Source organism: Callionymus lyra, chromosome 1 (assembly GCF_982586985.1).
Source record: "Callionymus lyra chromosome 1, fCalLyr1.hap1.1, whole genome shotgun sequence".
NCBI lineage: Eukaryota > Metazoa > Chordata > Actinopteri > Syngnathiformes > Callionymidae > Callionymus > Callionymus lyra.
This window is the reverse complement of record NC_141818.1, coordinates 15,390,032-15,403,025: the sequence shown is the minus strand read 5'-3', so window position 1 is coordinate 15,403,025 and position 12,994 is coordinate 15,390,032. Positions and strand designations below refer to the sequence as shown.

The following is a 12,994-nucleotide window of genomic DNA, read 5'->3' as shown; positions in this document are numbered from 1 at the left end:
TCGGAGCTCAGGAGGAGTTGTTATGTTAGTTTATCTGAAATATTGTTATGAACATAATCCAAAATCATGGTGCTGTCATCTAAACCAAAACTAAACATCAACCAAAGACTAGATCTTTGGGAAAACTTGTCAATTTCGGGAAGAGACAACCTCCCACCACTAGGTTGCAGTGTTTGAATTGCGGTGTATAACAGGTTATCCCAGAAGTGAAACATAGAATTGACGAGTGGGTTAGTGAATTTATCCTCCAAAACTAGTGTTTTTTTTAAATAATAAAGCACCCCAAATTAAACAAACATGAACAAAGTATCCATAATTAAACCTAACAAAACTTAATAAATCAGACAAAAGTACAAATAAAGTCTTGTTATGTACTATTTTAATTTCTTTTTTGTATTTACCCAATTTCCAATATATTCTATGAATTCTTTGAAAGCAGTGTCCTTTCCATGAGATGTAAAACGTGATCTCTCTCTCTCTCTCTCTCTCTCTATATATATATACATATATTTATGTTTGAAAACTATTAATTAAATTAAATAATGCATGTTGTTATAGAAAAAAAATAATTAAATGTGAATTTACTTGTTTAACAAGTTATCATTCAACATGTTAAAAATAGTCCTTCTTGTCGTTCAAAATAACTCCTGTACCTCATTTTCTTTAACTTACATAAAACACATGCCGGGGCCAAGGTCTCAAGCTGGCATGTTCCCAAATAATTTGATTTATATAAAGTGGTGTTTATTTGCTTTCCCCCCCAAAATATCAATGAGCTATATATGAATAAAAACTAGTGTGTGTTTGAATTAAGAAGAATCTCAAATGACACCAAACATCAACACATATCTCAAATATAACTTCCGGAAAAAACATATAATCAGATACAAAAGAAGTCGTATTTAATTATTTTAGATAACACAATCATATGTTTTATTAGTATCAAGAAATCAGTGTCCACTCCTTTTAATGGACGAAAACTATTATTTAAAGCTTTGATAATCAAATAATATGTGTAGTTTAAAGCAATAATAATATAATTAAATAGGAATGTGTTTTTTCTTTTCTCTTATTAATTAAATATGTATATACATTTTTTTTAAATTTATGTCTGTCTTTCAGTTCATCATAACACCCTGTTATGTTTCTAGTTTTTCTTGAAGTTACATCAAACCCATGCGGGGGACCAAGGTCTCAAGCAGGCAAGTTCCCAAACAATTAGATTAGATTAAATCTTATGTATTTGCACTTTTTTTTGAAGCTAGATAGTTTAACTTTACCACCACATAGCTCATCATTAGTAGTGAATGGATTTATTTTACTATTATAATTTTATTAAGATTTATTTAATATGTAAACACAAAACCATTCAAATAATTATCCAGGTTTAAAGGAGAATGTTGTCAATATTAGTATTCACGACCCATGACTGATCAAAAATAAAGAAGACCTGAGAGAATCTTCGACACACACACCATCTGCCAATACACGCCAAAAAAAACAGAGCTCATTAGTTTTCTATCTTCCTCCAGCCTGAGCTGAATCCATCATGTCTTCTCTTTACCTGTGTATCAATAAAGAAGCTCACACTTCCAAAATGACAGCGTCAAAGTGTATCAGCGTCTCTGTCAGGACGGGAAGCAGCGAGACAAAGGAATATAATCTTTCTTAATTTCTTTCTCTTATTGCAGCGTCCCCATCACAGGAACCACCGGGGATTGTTCATCTCACTTCCCTCCAGGTGGAATCCCTGCTGCAACATTAAGACTTCCAGTGGAGAGGATGAGCGGACGAACCAGGTCAGGATATTATTACACACATATTTTTAAATGACTCCTCATTCAATCTTTTTTTTAATGGTCCAATATGCAACTCCGCAGTTATTTGAAATATCACAGGTGGATAGTTTTTTTTTTTTCTAGGCTAGATTTATCCAAGCAATTTGCCGCCCATCACTTTGGCTCAGTGTTCCTGTTTCCCAGGCAGAAACTCGCCCAGCACAGCGTCCTGATTTGGAAATATGTCAAGTCCAATTTCCTGTTACGAGCGTCTGAGGACACCTGCTGGACGTTAGACGACACTAAGAATCTGGACACAGCTCATGAAGTCTCATCAGCGACTAAACGGGCTGAATAAATAACACAGAGGGCGGATTGCATCCTTTTATTTCCAGGTTTTCAGTTGTTGATCATAGCCTGAAGACGTGAAAATACGCAGCCATTAGCGCAAGGGTTCATTTAGAATATCTATTTTTTTTATTATTTTTTTTAATGGGTCTTCACTTACCTGGTCGATCCAGGCGTTGAAGGCCGACACTCTGGTGAAGACGGTGGGTTTTCTGATGAAGTTGCAGCCAAGTCCGGAGACAAAGCTGGTGATGCCGTGAACCTCCCAGGCTCCCTTCGTGTTCTTACAGTTCAGAGGGCCGCCTGAGTCACCCTGGACCGAGAGCACAATGTTTTATTCAGCTGCACTGACTCTGAGTCAGACAGAAAATAGAGGAATTACAAGCAGTTTCGGTAGATACCACAAGAAATGGTCACTGTTGGTAAATAAAGGAGTTAATAAATAATATAAACTATTTAAATTCGCTAAGATGTCCTCAGGGGCCACTTTAAATGTGGCTTTTTTAAGGGGGGCGCCAAGCCGATAGAAAGAAGAAACAAACAAAACCTAAAAAAAAACAAAAAAAAAAACAATTTTTATAATGAGGCTAAATAAGCTACATTTAAATAAAAGATACAATCTCATCTACATCTACTAAAACTTAATGATGTTTGAAATGTTGAAGTCTTCCTCTCCAAGATGTAGTAAGTCTCTCATCATGACCATGTTTTGAACTTATTACTTTATAATATTCTCCTCTGTCTGAAATCTCGGCGAACGAGAGGTTACGAGAGTAAAGTCCATTATGACGTCACAATGGTCTTCGCTCCTCATCCAGCCAGATGTAATCACGCCCCGCTTTGTTTATACAACGAGTATCTTGGAAGTGGAGAATTCCTGGATTGATGATGGCCAGTTACAAACCTTGATGCTTGACCAATCACAGCAGAGTGGGCGTGGTTATATTAAACAAAATGTAATGTGCATAAAAACAAAGTGTTTTCAGTGGGTGGGGCTTAAGATCATTTTCTAATGTAAATATTTCAATGAGAAGAGAGTTTTGTGCAAACAGAAACATACTGATGAGTATAACAGAGTTGCAAGAGGGGCACCTAATGTGATAAATCTCTTAACTTGATCTTGGACTCTATTGTACTCATCAGTATGTTTCTGTTTGCACAAAACTCATTTAATAAAGATATTGACATTAGAAAATGCGCCTAAGCCCCGCCCACTCTGCTCTCATTGGACATTCTGCAGGAGAGTCTGACCAGCCTCTTGTGTTAGCGGCTAACTGTTAGCATCCGAGGCGGCACAACCATAATACATGGGCGAGATCAGACCTTTTTGGAGGTGGATTATCCCCTATTCTGACGACAGAATAGGCTCACCGATCATATCCTTGTTTCGCGAGATTTCAGACGAGGGAGAACTTTATTAAGTTATAACTTCAAAACGGAGAAATGTCATGATGAATGATCTACTTCATGTCGGAGAGGAAGACTTAAACATTTAAAACATGTGAATAAATCAGGAGTGTTTTCGCATTAGGTGCCCTTTAAAAGAATAAAAAATTATCAGAAAAAGGTCAGATAAAATTGAGGGGAAACAAGAGGAAAGAAGGTCCAAAATCAACAACATCTAGTGATGTTGAATCTAAAATTAAAATAAATACAAAATAAAATTGTTAAATTCCTCACAATGGCCGCATAAATGCAGTCAAAAGGCTGCATGGGGCTGCACTTTGGCCCAGGTCTGACATAAACTGTGAATAGATATTGCGAGACGGTAAATAACAAAGTGATGGTTTAGCGTTGGTCTGGTCAAATAACATTTTCATTTACGTAACAGGGAACATATCTTCAGGCCACAATTAAACATCGTTCCACTCGCGTTCTTTTCACAGAGCGCCGAGGTAACAGGCCAGATATCAGCCTCACAGCAGAGAGGTCGAGGGTCCAGGCTTCTGTGGGATTCATATGTAAGTGTTTTATTTCATCTAAATGTATGACCTCCTGTCTACCACTTCTCTCCTCAGCTACTGAAGCTGAGAGCCCCCCTCCACCCCCCGCCAGGGAATTAATAAAAGAACCCAGCAAGACATCACACTAGTCTGCGACTGCAAATGACAAATCTGACACTGCATTGCTAGCCGAGAGTTATTAAACCTCACGTTGCTTCATAATATACAATGTACTTAAAGTAGGAGAAGGTTAAAAAAAAGAATGAAAAAACAACCAAAATATACTCAAGGCAAGCCACTCTTTTTAATCTAAATTATGTTTTTTTAAACCCACATTTATCTTAATAATTAATATTTTAAAGGATGTGAAATATCATGGGTAGCAATGGAACAACAGGGGTCAGTAGTGTTCCGGGAAAATTATGAGCATTTCCTCAAACTCTTTTTTTTTCTTTTTTTTTTCCCAACAAATATTTGTTGCAGTTGTTTTGCAAATTGTTCGTATCATTAGATTTCCTCAAAGAAGTTCATGTTGCTATAGTGATGCCAGTGTTTATGATACGATAAGGAAATCGATTATAGACTGAAGTGAAGTATGGAAATTGCTTTGTGCAGTAGAAAAAACTGACAAATTATTTTATTTATTATTTAAATTATTTATTATTAATGAGAATGCAATATCAAAATAAGACTTGTATAGTTCCTGTTATAGAGGTGGGTTGTATATTACTGAGGGGCCACTTTATATACAGGGACTGTTGTGAGGCTTAGACTTAGGGTGAGGGTTAGGTATTAAGGTTAGAATAATAATATAATATAAAAGCTATTCCTGTTTGCTTTTAATTGAGTTTAAGGGAATAAAATGAATGTTCTAAACGGGTAAATTAAATGGTAAAAAAATGTATCAATAGTGTCCCTAGACAAGAACACATTATATTTAAATTAATCAAATCGTGAACCACTTAATGAAAATAGTAAAATACATGTTATTTAATAAGGGCCACATTGACACAGACAAAGGGCCACACTTGGCCCCCGGGACGGTACTGTGTTAGAATGTGAATATTTTGTTTGTTCTAAATCCTGTTATTATACATCTTTGATTCAGTTTCTGGTTCAGGTCCAAAGAAGCAGTAATGAGCCCTCGCGGGCGACCTTTGACCTCCAGGGTCTGACGAACACACGAGGAGGTCTTACGTTACATCCAGCCACGACGCCGTCTCCTCCCGCACAGACCATGGTGTCGCGGATGGCAGGACCCCACCAGTCGTACCGTGTGCAGGTGTCATAGTCGGCCACGGGCATCAGAGCCTGCTGCAGCTTATCAGCGATGGGGCCTCCGGCTAGAACACACAGGTGCAGCATCACCAACACACACACCTGTACACAAGCTGTCTGTCAAATCTGACTCGCAGCATTTCCCCTCCAGCAAGATGAAGCCTACATTTACCAGTGGATTCTTCTTTGTCTTGTACATGAGGTTGAAGAGATTCTCATAGGAAGTTACTTATAAATTGATTTTTTTGTCTCAAAATCATTTTTTTGTCATTTTTATTTAAATATAATTATCTATAGCGAAGATACAAATAAACTTTATCATAGCTTCATTTATACAAATAATGACATTTTATTCAATACAATGTATTATTTTTGGTGTAAAATATTCAATTTCTTGTCCAAAACTCAAATTATTTAAGGTATTTTTGTGGAAGTTGTTGCGAGTTTGTCAATATTTTTGAATACATTTTTAAATGTTACAAATAGTTTAATAAATATTTCAGTGAAATCTTCTCTGATCACGAACAAATGATCTAGTATTATCACTATTATCATTAAAAAAAACCTAAGGATATTTGTTTTTGTATATATATGTAACGCTTCAGTTGTTTTTATCTTAAAATACTTTTTATTAAAATAAATGATACTTTACATTCTAACTTAAATTGAATTTTAATTTTGTAAAATAAATCCTTTTAGTTGTTGTCAAATATCAACACACAAATACATTTTTATACATTTTAATAATATATTGATTACATTTTCTGTGATTTCTGAGACTACAATTAAAAACTAGTAAAAAATAAATAAACTTAAAAGTGGTATTCTTATTTTTATAGATATAATAATATTTTTTTAATTAAAAAAAAAAAATCTTACTTTTATTTATTGTTTACAATAAATAATAATTAAAAAAAAAAAGAATTACTTATAAGATGTTTGTAAGTAAATGGATTAAAATGTGGTTTAACAACACCACATAAATAAAGATATATATTTTGAGAGAGTTGTGACAAGAATTGAGATTGTTTATGTGTTAAAACAAGTATTTGTATTTTTTTTTAGATAAAAAAACATGACTCTTCCAATGAAAACAAACACATTATCTAGTATTAACAATTAAATAACCATTAAATAACAGTAATAAGAAGTTTGAATCTCATTATGAACTCTTTGAAGTGAATACATGGAGGCGTCAAAAAATAAACTCTGGCACCCAATTAACGCAAACTTGACGCTCCCCACAGGGCCGTTGCCATGACGATAATGCGCCTTAAAAACCCCCGTCGAAAGCGGATGATACCTGGAAGTCAGTGACTCACTGTACAGTCGGCCCCAGCCGGTGATGTAGCAGGGCTGGAGGTTGGCGAGCAGCGTGTCCGCGGGGGGCACACATGCCAACTGGACGTGGTCACTCAGAGTCACCGGCTCTGACAGCTTGATCAGAGCGATGTCGTTACTGTACCAGACACAAACAAAGGTATGTGGTCGTTGTGGCAGGCAATTTAAAATCTTCCTCCAAAGGTCGGCGAGACAGACACCAAAGCAAAAGTACACCGGGAGAATGTGTAATTGTCTCTCTTTGAATGCAGCGGGGGAGCGAGAGACGGATGAAGACGGAGGGCTGGTGTCAGAAGTACAAGCTGGACTGAGGTTATTAAATAGAATTTGAGCTGCGTCCACTTTGTCAAATCGACACGGAGCAGATGAGATCAGGACGAACCGGGTGTCGCTGCAGGACGACTGCAGACTGCTGAGCCACGACTCACCCAAACACCACGAACATAGGGTTCCACTTCTCGTGGACCACGAACTTCTCGGGCAGGATGGCCTTGGCGTCGGTCTCCTCCTCCACCAGGTTGTGTCTCCCCACGAAGACTCTGTAGGAGAGCTGGTCACTGGAGGAGCAAACACACAGACGTTAACCTTTGAGTGACAGCCCTGAAATGATTTATTTCTATTTCACCACAAACAGGTAAAATATCTATGACTTCTCAGCTGGTTTGAATAAAAATACCTATGTCTGTTCAATTTAGAATTGTTTTTCTGTAATTTCAGATGATCGTTTTTCAGGAAACCCACATTTTTGGAAAATAAAACAAAACAAACAAAAAAAAAAAAAATAAAAAAAAAAAAATAATAATAAATTAAATTAAATTAAATTAAATTAAATTAAATTAAATTAAATTAAATTAAATTAAATTAAATTAAATTAAATTAAATAAATCTAAATAAAACAAAACAAAACAACAACAAATGTATAATTTCTGAATTAAGGCATGTTTTCACGAGTTGTATCAAATATTAACAATAGATTTAAACTAACTAACATGGTTTCTTCTCTCGTAGCCTTAATCTCTTTCTATTCTCGTAATTCCAACATCCATAACTTTTTAACTAGAAAACTAAAAAAAAATGAAAAAAATTTTTGTGTTTTAAATATAACTTTTACTGCAGACCTCAAATTGTTAATATAATACGAATACAATAAAGTAAACGTACCAACAGTGTTTAATTAATGATTCTGACTTCTGTGCAAAGTGTGGCCTAGGGGCCACTTGAGGTCTTTTGCCTGTATTTATAGAGCGTGAAGTCAGGGTCAAATTTTTAAACTGATTTCATCCAGTCTTTACTTTTTAATAATAATAAAAAAAAAGGTTACGAAGTGTATCATCCCTCAAATAAAATATACAATATAATTATATAAATTAAAAACATGATGTACTATAGTTATTTTCACATCTAATTTTTATGTTTTATCCATTTTATAGATATTAACCACATATATATACTAGATATTCACAGTTAAAGTTATTCCTTCTCTACATTCACAATATTGACCTTGATATTTGAAAAACTTTATAATAATCTGAGAATCATTTCTAACATCCAGTCAACCTTTAACCCTGTGAAGCTCTTTTTCTTCACTTCTAACTCACAAATCTTTTTTATCAGACAGATCCAAAATCCATCACTGTAAAAACTGACTTTCAGCAACTGATTCCGAATGCGTTTATTTTCAGATATTACTTTTTCAGGAAACCTCAGATTCTTGCAAATTACATGTACATTCATGTAATTAATATAATTAGTAAACCAGTTGTATTATTAGTTTTTATTTAATTTTAATATCCTTATTTACAGCCTTTTCTTTTATTTATCTTTATTATTTTATTGACCTTATATATTATTATATTTTGACTTACTACTACACACATATATATATATATACATATTACATTACTACATTAAGGCCTTAGTAATTTTGATAATGAAATGAAAACGGAATTAAGGAACAACAGAAAACAATCTAATTAATATCTCATGGTCATGACAAAAACTTTATAAAATATATCAAAAATGATTTTCTTTTATGGAGAAACATGTACAAACGTGAAATATGGTGTGTAATGCTTGTTTGATCTGGAGCCTCCATCTCCAGCTGGGTTTAATTTTGGGTGAAGGGTTGGGGGTGCGGATTGTATATGTGTGTGTGTTCTTGTGTTTGTGTACGTTCCGCTGCTCTTACTTGATGCAGTGAGCTGCAGTCATGACCCAGTTGGGAGCGATCAGAGATCCTCCACATGTGTGCCTCCACTCTCCATCCCTGTTGTACTGCAGAGAGATCTGCAGGAGCAAACGCAGCGAGTGAATCATCCGCCGCACAAAAGAATAAACCCTGCACGTGAAGCAGGTGATGATGAAGATGCTCTTTATTGTCTTCAGCAATAAACTGAAGTTTCTCTCATAAAAACGTTACTTTTACGATTTTAAATGAATTCACATTTCAGGTTTAATCCTCTGAAGGAACCCTGTTCATAGATAGTGGTGACATAAAGTGACATTTATCTGACAGCGCCGACCTCCTGCTACACGACACGCTTCAAATATAAGTTAATGCTAAAGTTGTTTTCATGGTCGTCCTCGTGGAACGGTGTTGTGCCCTTCACTGCAGCAGTAGACTTGACTCCGGCGCTTGTTTTGTCAGAGCAAATCTTTCAAGTTCACTCGTGGGTGTGAACGAAGAAGAAGAAGCAAAGGAGTCGTTTGATTTTAGATTTTGCTTTTATCCAGCTGTTGAACGATAGCATGTGGAGCGTCTTTATATATATATAGGTGTGTGTCACACGCAAAACACTATACAAAAATTACATTTAAACAAACAAACAAACAAACAATATAATGTTATTAAATGTTTGCACAGATATATTTTCTTTATTATTTAATGAAAAAAACAACAAAAAAAACAAAAAAGAACTCTCAATAATTACCAACAAAAAAAAAAGAATTTTTTTTTTTCGTTTCCATAAATAGCCTTCGAAACTTTTATTTTGTTGAAGAACATTTTTTTGATTGGAATATTTTTTTCCTTAATTGAACCAACTTTTTTATTCTTGATTGAAAATATATACATTCTTAATTCCTAATAGTTTTAGAGGATAAATATTATATATAATTTATTGTTTTTTGGATTTTGATATTTTCTGAAGCAAAATTTGGGTGATTAAAAATGTTAAGAAATAAAAATCCTATACATAGTTTGGCCCAAACATAAACAATTTTACTTTAATCAAAGAAACTATTTTTGGGGGATTTAAATGTTTTTGATTGAAGTAATTGTTTTCCATTTTAAATATTTTTTGATTGAATCAACTTTCTAATTTGATTTAAAATTCTATTTTAATTTAAAGTATTTCTCACTGAAACGTTTTTTTCTATTCAAGCAATTTTTTTTTAAACTGAAAATGGTTTTTGATTGTAGCATTTTTTTCTTTTAAATTGAAGATATTTTTCGATTTAAGCAACTTTCTTTTATATTTTTTTGAAAGTATTTTTTGATTCAACTTTTTTTTTATTTAAGCATTTTTCTTTTAATTGAAAATATTTTTGAGTGAAGCTACTTTTTCTTTTGATTGAAGCAACTTTATAAAAATTAAAAATAGTCGTTTTTTCTATGGAATCATAAAGAACGTTAGCTCCACTGTTTTGGATGAAAAGATCAGACTGAAAAGAACCATCGAAGGCCTGAAGGTCCGACAGTTGACGGGCAGATGTCAGAGCCAGGAGCCACATTTGTAAAAAACACGGACAGATGTGCTCGGACCAGCGTACCTGCCAGGGCCAGCTGTGGGGAACGGCGTCGACTCCATTGACCACGCGGTAAGTGGAGGGCTCGATGGGTGGGACGCCGCAACCGAGGGCTGCGGAGAAGGACACCAGGGATCCACGGTCAATCCTCGGATGGAAGCGCCGACACAAACCAGTCGCACAATTACACACACGGTGAGTAGGATCCAGATGTTCTTACCGCTAGCGATCAGCACAGAGGCCAACACAAGAGGGATCATGGTGATTGATGCCTGACTGAGGGACGCCGGGAGACTGGTCGTCTTTTAAAGCTACACAATGTTCCACCAGAATGTCCCATTGGTCGGTCTGGACCCAAGTGGGTCACGGCTGCTCTTAGCTCAGGTGTGTCCTGAGGGAAAGTTCCCATGACCTGAGGGTCCAGACTGTTGAGCAGATAATGTCTGGACTGATTGTCGTGTCTTTTTTGTTTTTCCAATGATTATTGTGAGTGAGTGTGAGGTTGTTTAGACAAGAGTGTTCTCTGCCTCTTCTCCTATGTCGCTGGGATTGGCGTCAGTTGGAGAAGATCCTCTATTGCACCTTAGACCAGGTGTATGTCAGTTTATTTTCGGAGATGAACACATAACAACAAGAAGAAATAGTATATTCAAACTGTTTTTTGGATTTTCCTTTAAAAAATAACTACTTAAATAGAAATGTTCACACGTTTATTTATTTATATAAATTTATTTTACACTTTCCCACACTTTTCTCTTTTTTAAAGTATTTAGTTATTCTGCTTATTCTGTTTTTGGTCCCAATGATATCAAAAACATCATCAAGCAAATCTTAACTACTTAACTAGAAATGTTCACATATTTATTCATTTATATCAATTGATATTTATATGTAATAAATTCAAAATACACACCCCTATTATTAGATTATTTTGAAGGCTATTGAATACTATTGTATAGTATTGTTTTCAAATCCTTATTTACAGCATTTTTTTTTTATTTTAATTCTATATTATTGAACTTATTTATTTATTTTACACTTAAAGTATTTAGTTATTCCTCATTTTGTTTCTGATCCCAATGATATGAATAAAACTCCATCAAGAAAATCTTACCATAGAAAACGAGTGAATAAATATCCCGAGAACATGACAAACACATGAAATATATGACAAATGAAAGTTTTCACAGGATTATTTGATCAGTAAACGTGAACCAAACACGCTTTTAGACGTGTTAGGGGCCAAAGGCTGATGTTACTTCAGAGAAAATGTAATCTTTTAGACTGTAATACTGAAGAAAATACACTATATAACATCAGAAGAGCCACATATCAACATGTTTGAAAACACCTCAAGGTGTTATCATTTAAGTTGCGCTCCTCAAATCACAATTTTCAAAAAGCCTTTCCAGCAAATCTTCCTTTTTTGGGTAGAGTTTGAATGGTTAACACTGTTGCTAAATGCAAACGACACCGACTAAACTGTTTCCCAGCGGGACCCGGTATTTCCAGCCATATTTACTGCTTCTCTTGGCAGCACCTTTTCTCTCTCTCTGAAAGCTGAAATCAAACGCTTGCGTAACAGCATGGGAAGCCAGCATCTGGATTACTGGCACAGGCCCGGTGTGTTTATTTCATTCTCAAATGTGAACCCAAAATCAAAACGAAGGTATTACAAAGATAAATAAGCGGGATAATGAGAGACAGATGGCATCAGCGGCGCGGAAAAATACAACAATCTTGAAAACATCCAGCGCGGTGAGCGCGGCCAGAACGGTTGCAACGACAACATCAACGAAACATTAATTTATCTTAACTGTTTGTACAGATTATAGTTTTAATGTCTGAGCAGCAACTTTAAGAAGACACGTTAACTTCACTTCAATCTTTGACTCAAGTTAAGACTGATATATTGAGATATTAAGATACAAGTTACAATGTTAAATATATGGATTTTAAGTTTTATTTTCATCAATATAAGTATGAAATTGCACCTTTATCAGCTCATCTTCTGCTTAACCACATGATAACACCGATGTACCTTCACCACGATTCCATTTTTGATGGACAAAAACAATAAGGAAAAAGAGAAAATAGACAAGAGAAAAAGATTACTTTCTAAATCTCCTCTCGGGGCTTATCTACTCTCTCACAGTCTCCTCTTATCACCAGGTAAAGTCATTTGATTTTTATTGGAGCTCCGGACGACACACTTCTGTCCACTTGTTTTAAGCGCCTTGTGACCCCGACACGCACAACTAGACAAGAATGACATTCAAAATTTCGAGTCGTAGGAGGTTTGACTCACAAGACACAGTCAAGTAATCCAAAAGAAAAAAGGAAGTTTATTGTTCCTAAAATTAAATCGTAAATCAAGCAGAAAAAGATCTACTGCCCTTTTTATGATGCTGGTAGACCAGGAACAGAATCCACCTGGACTGAACCAACCCGACGGGGGAACTCCAATTTCTTCCCTTAAAACAGGGGTGTCAAACTGGTCCAGAAAATGGCCGAGACGGTGCAGGTTTTTGTTCCAACCAGTCAAGCACACATGAGTTA

General features: G+C 35.2%; 1 protein-coding gene across 1 annotated transcript; it reads right to left on the bottom strand.

The window, feature by feature from the left end:
* Positions 1-2,148: 2,148 nt before the first annotated feature.
* ela3l (elastase 3 like) lies at positions 2,149-10,718 on the bottom strand. Its single transcript, XM_087794719.1, has 8 exons — positions 10,656-10,718; positions 10,460-10,548; positions 8,877-8,974; positions 7,117-7,245; positions 6,670-6,806; positions 5,267-5,412; positions 2,287-2,439; positions 2,149-2,195 (listed from the first exon to the last, which is right to left on the bottom strand). Exons 1-8 carry the CDS (start codon positions 10,693-10,695, stop codon positions 2,178-2,180), a joined length of 810 nt encoding a protein of 269 aa, XP_087650845.1. The 5' UTR covers positions 10,696-10,718; the 3' UTR covers positions 2,149-2,177.
* Positions 10,719-12,994: the final 2,276 nt, after the last annotated feature.

Excerpts from the sequence above, each read along its gene's own strand:
- ela3l (XM_087794719.1), bottom strand. The coding sequence starts at position 10,695 with ATGATCCCTCTTGTGTTGGCCTCTGTGCTGATCGCTAGCG. Across the intron at positions 10,549-10,655 it reads CTCTGTGCTGATCGCTAGCG|CCCTCGGTTGCGGCGTCCCA; the intron begins GTAAGAACATCT and ends CCTTCTCCGCAG. Across the intron at positions 5,413-6,669 it reads CGGCTGGGGCCGACTGTACA|CCGGAGGCCCCATCGCTGAT; the intron begins GTGAGTCACTGA and ends TGTGTGTTCTAG.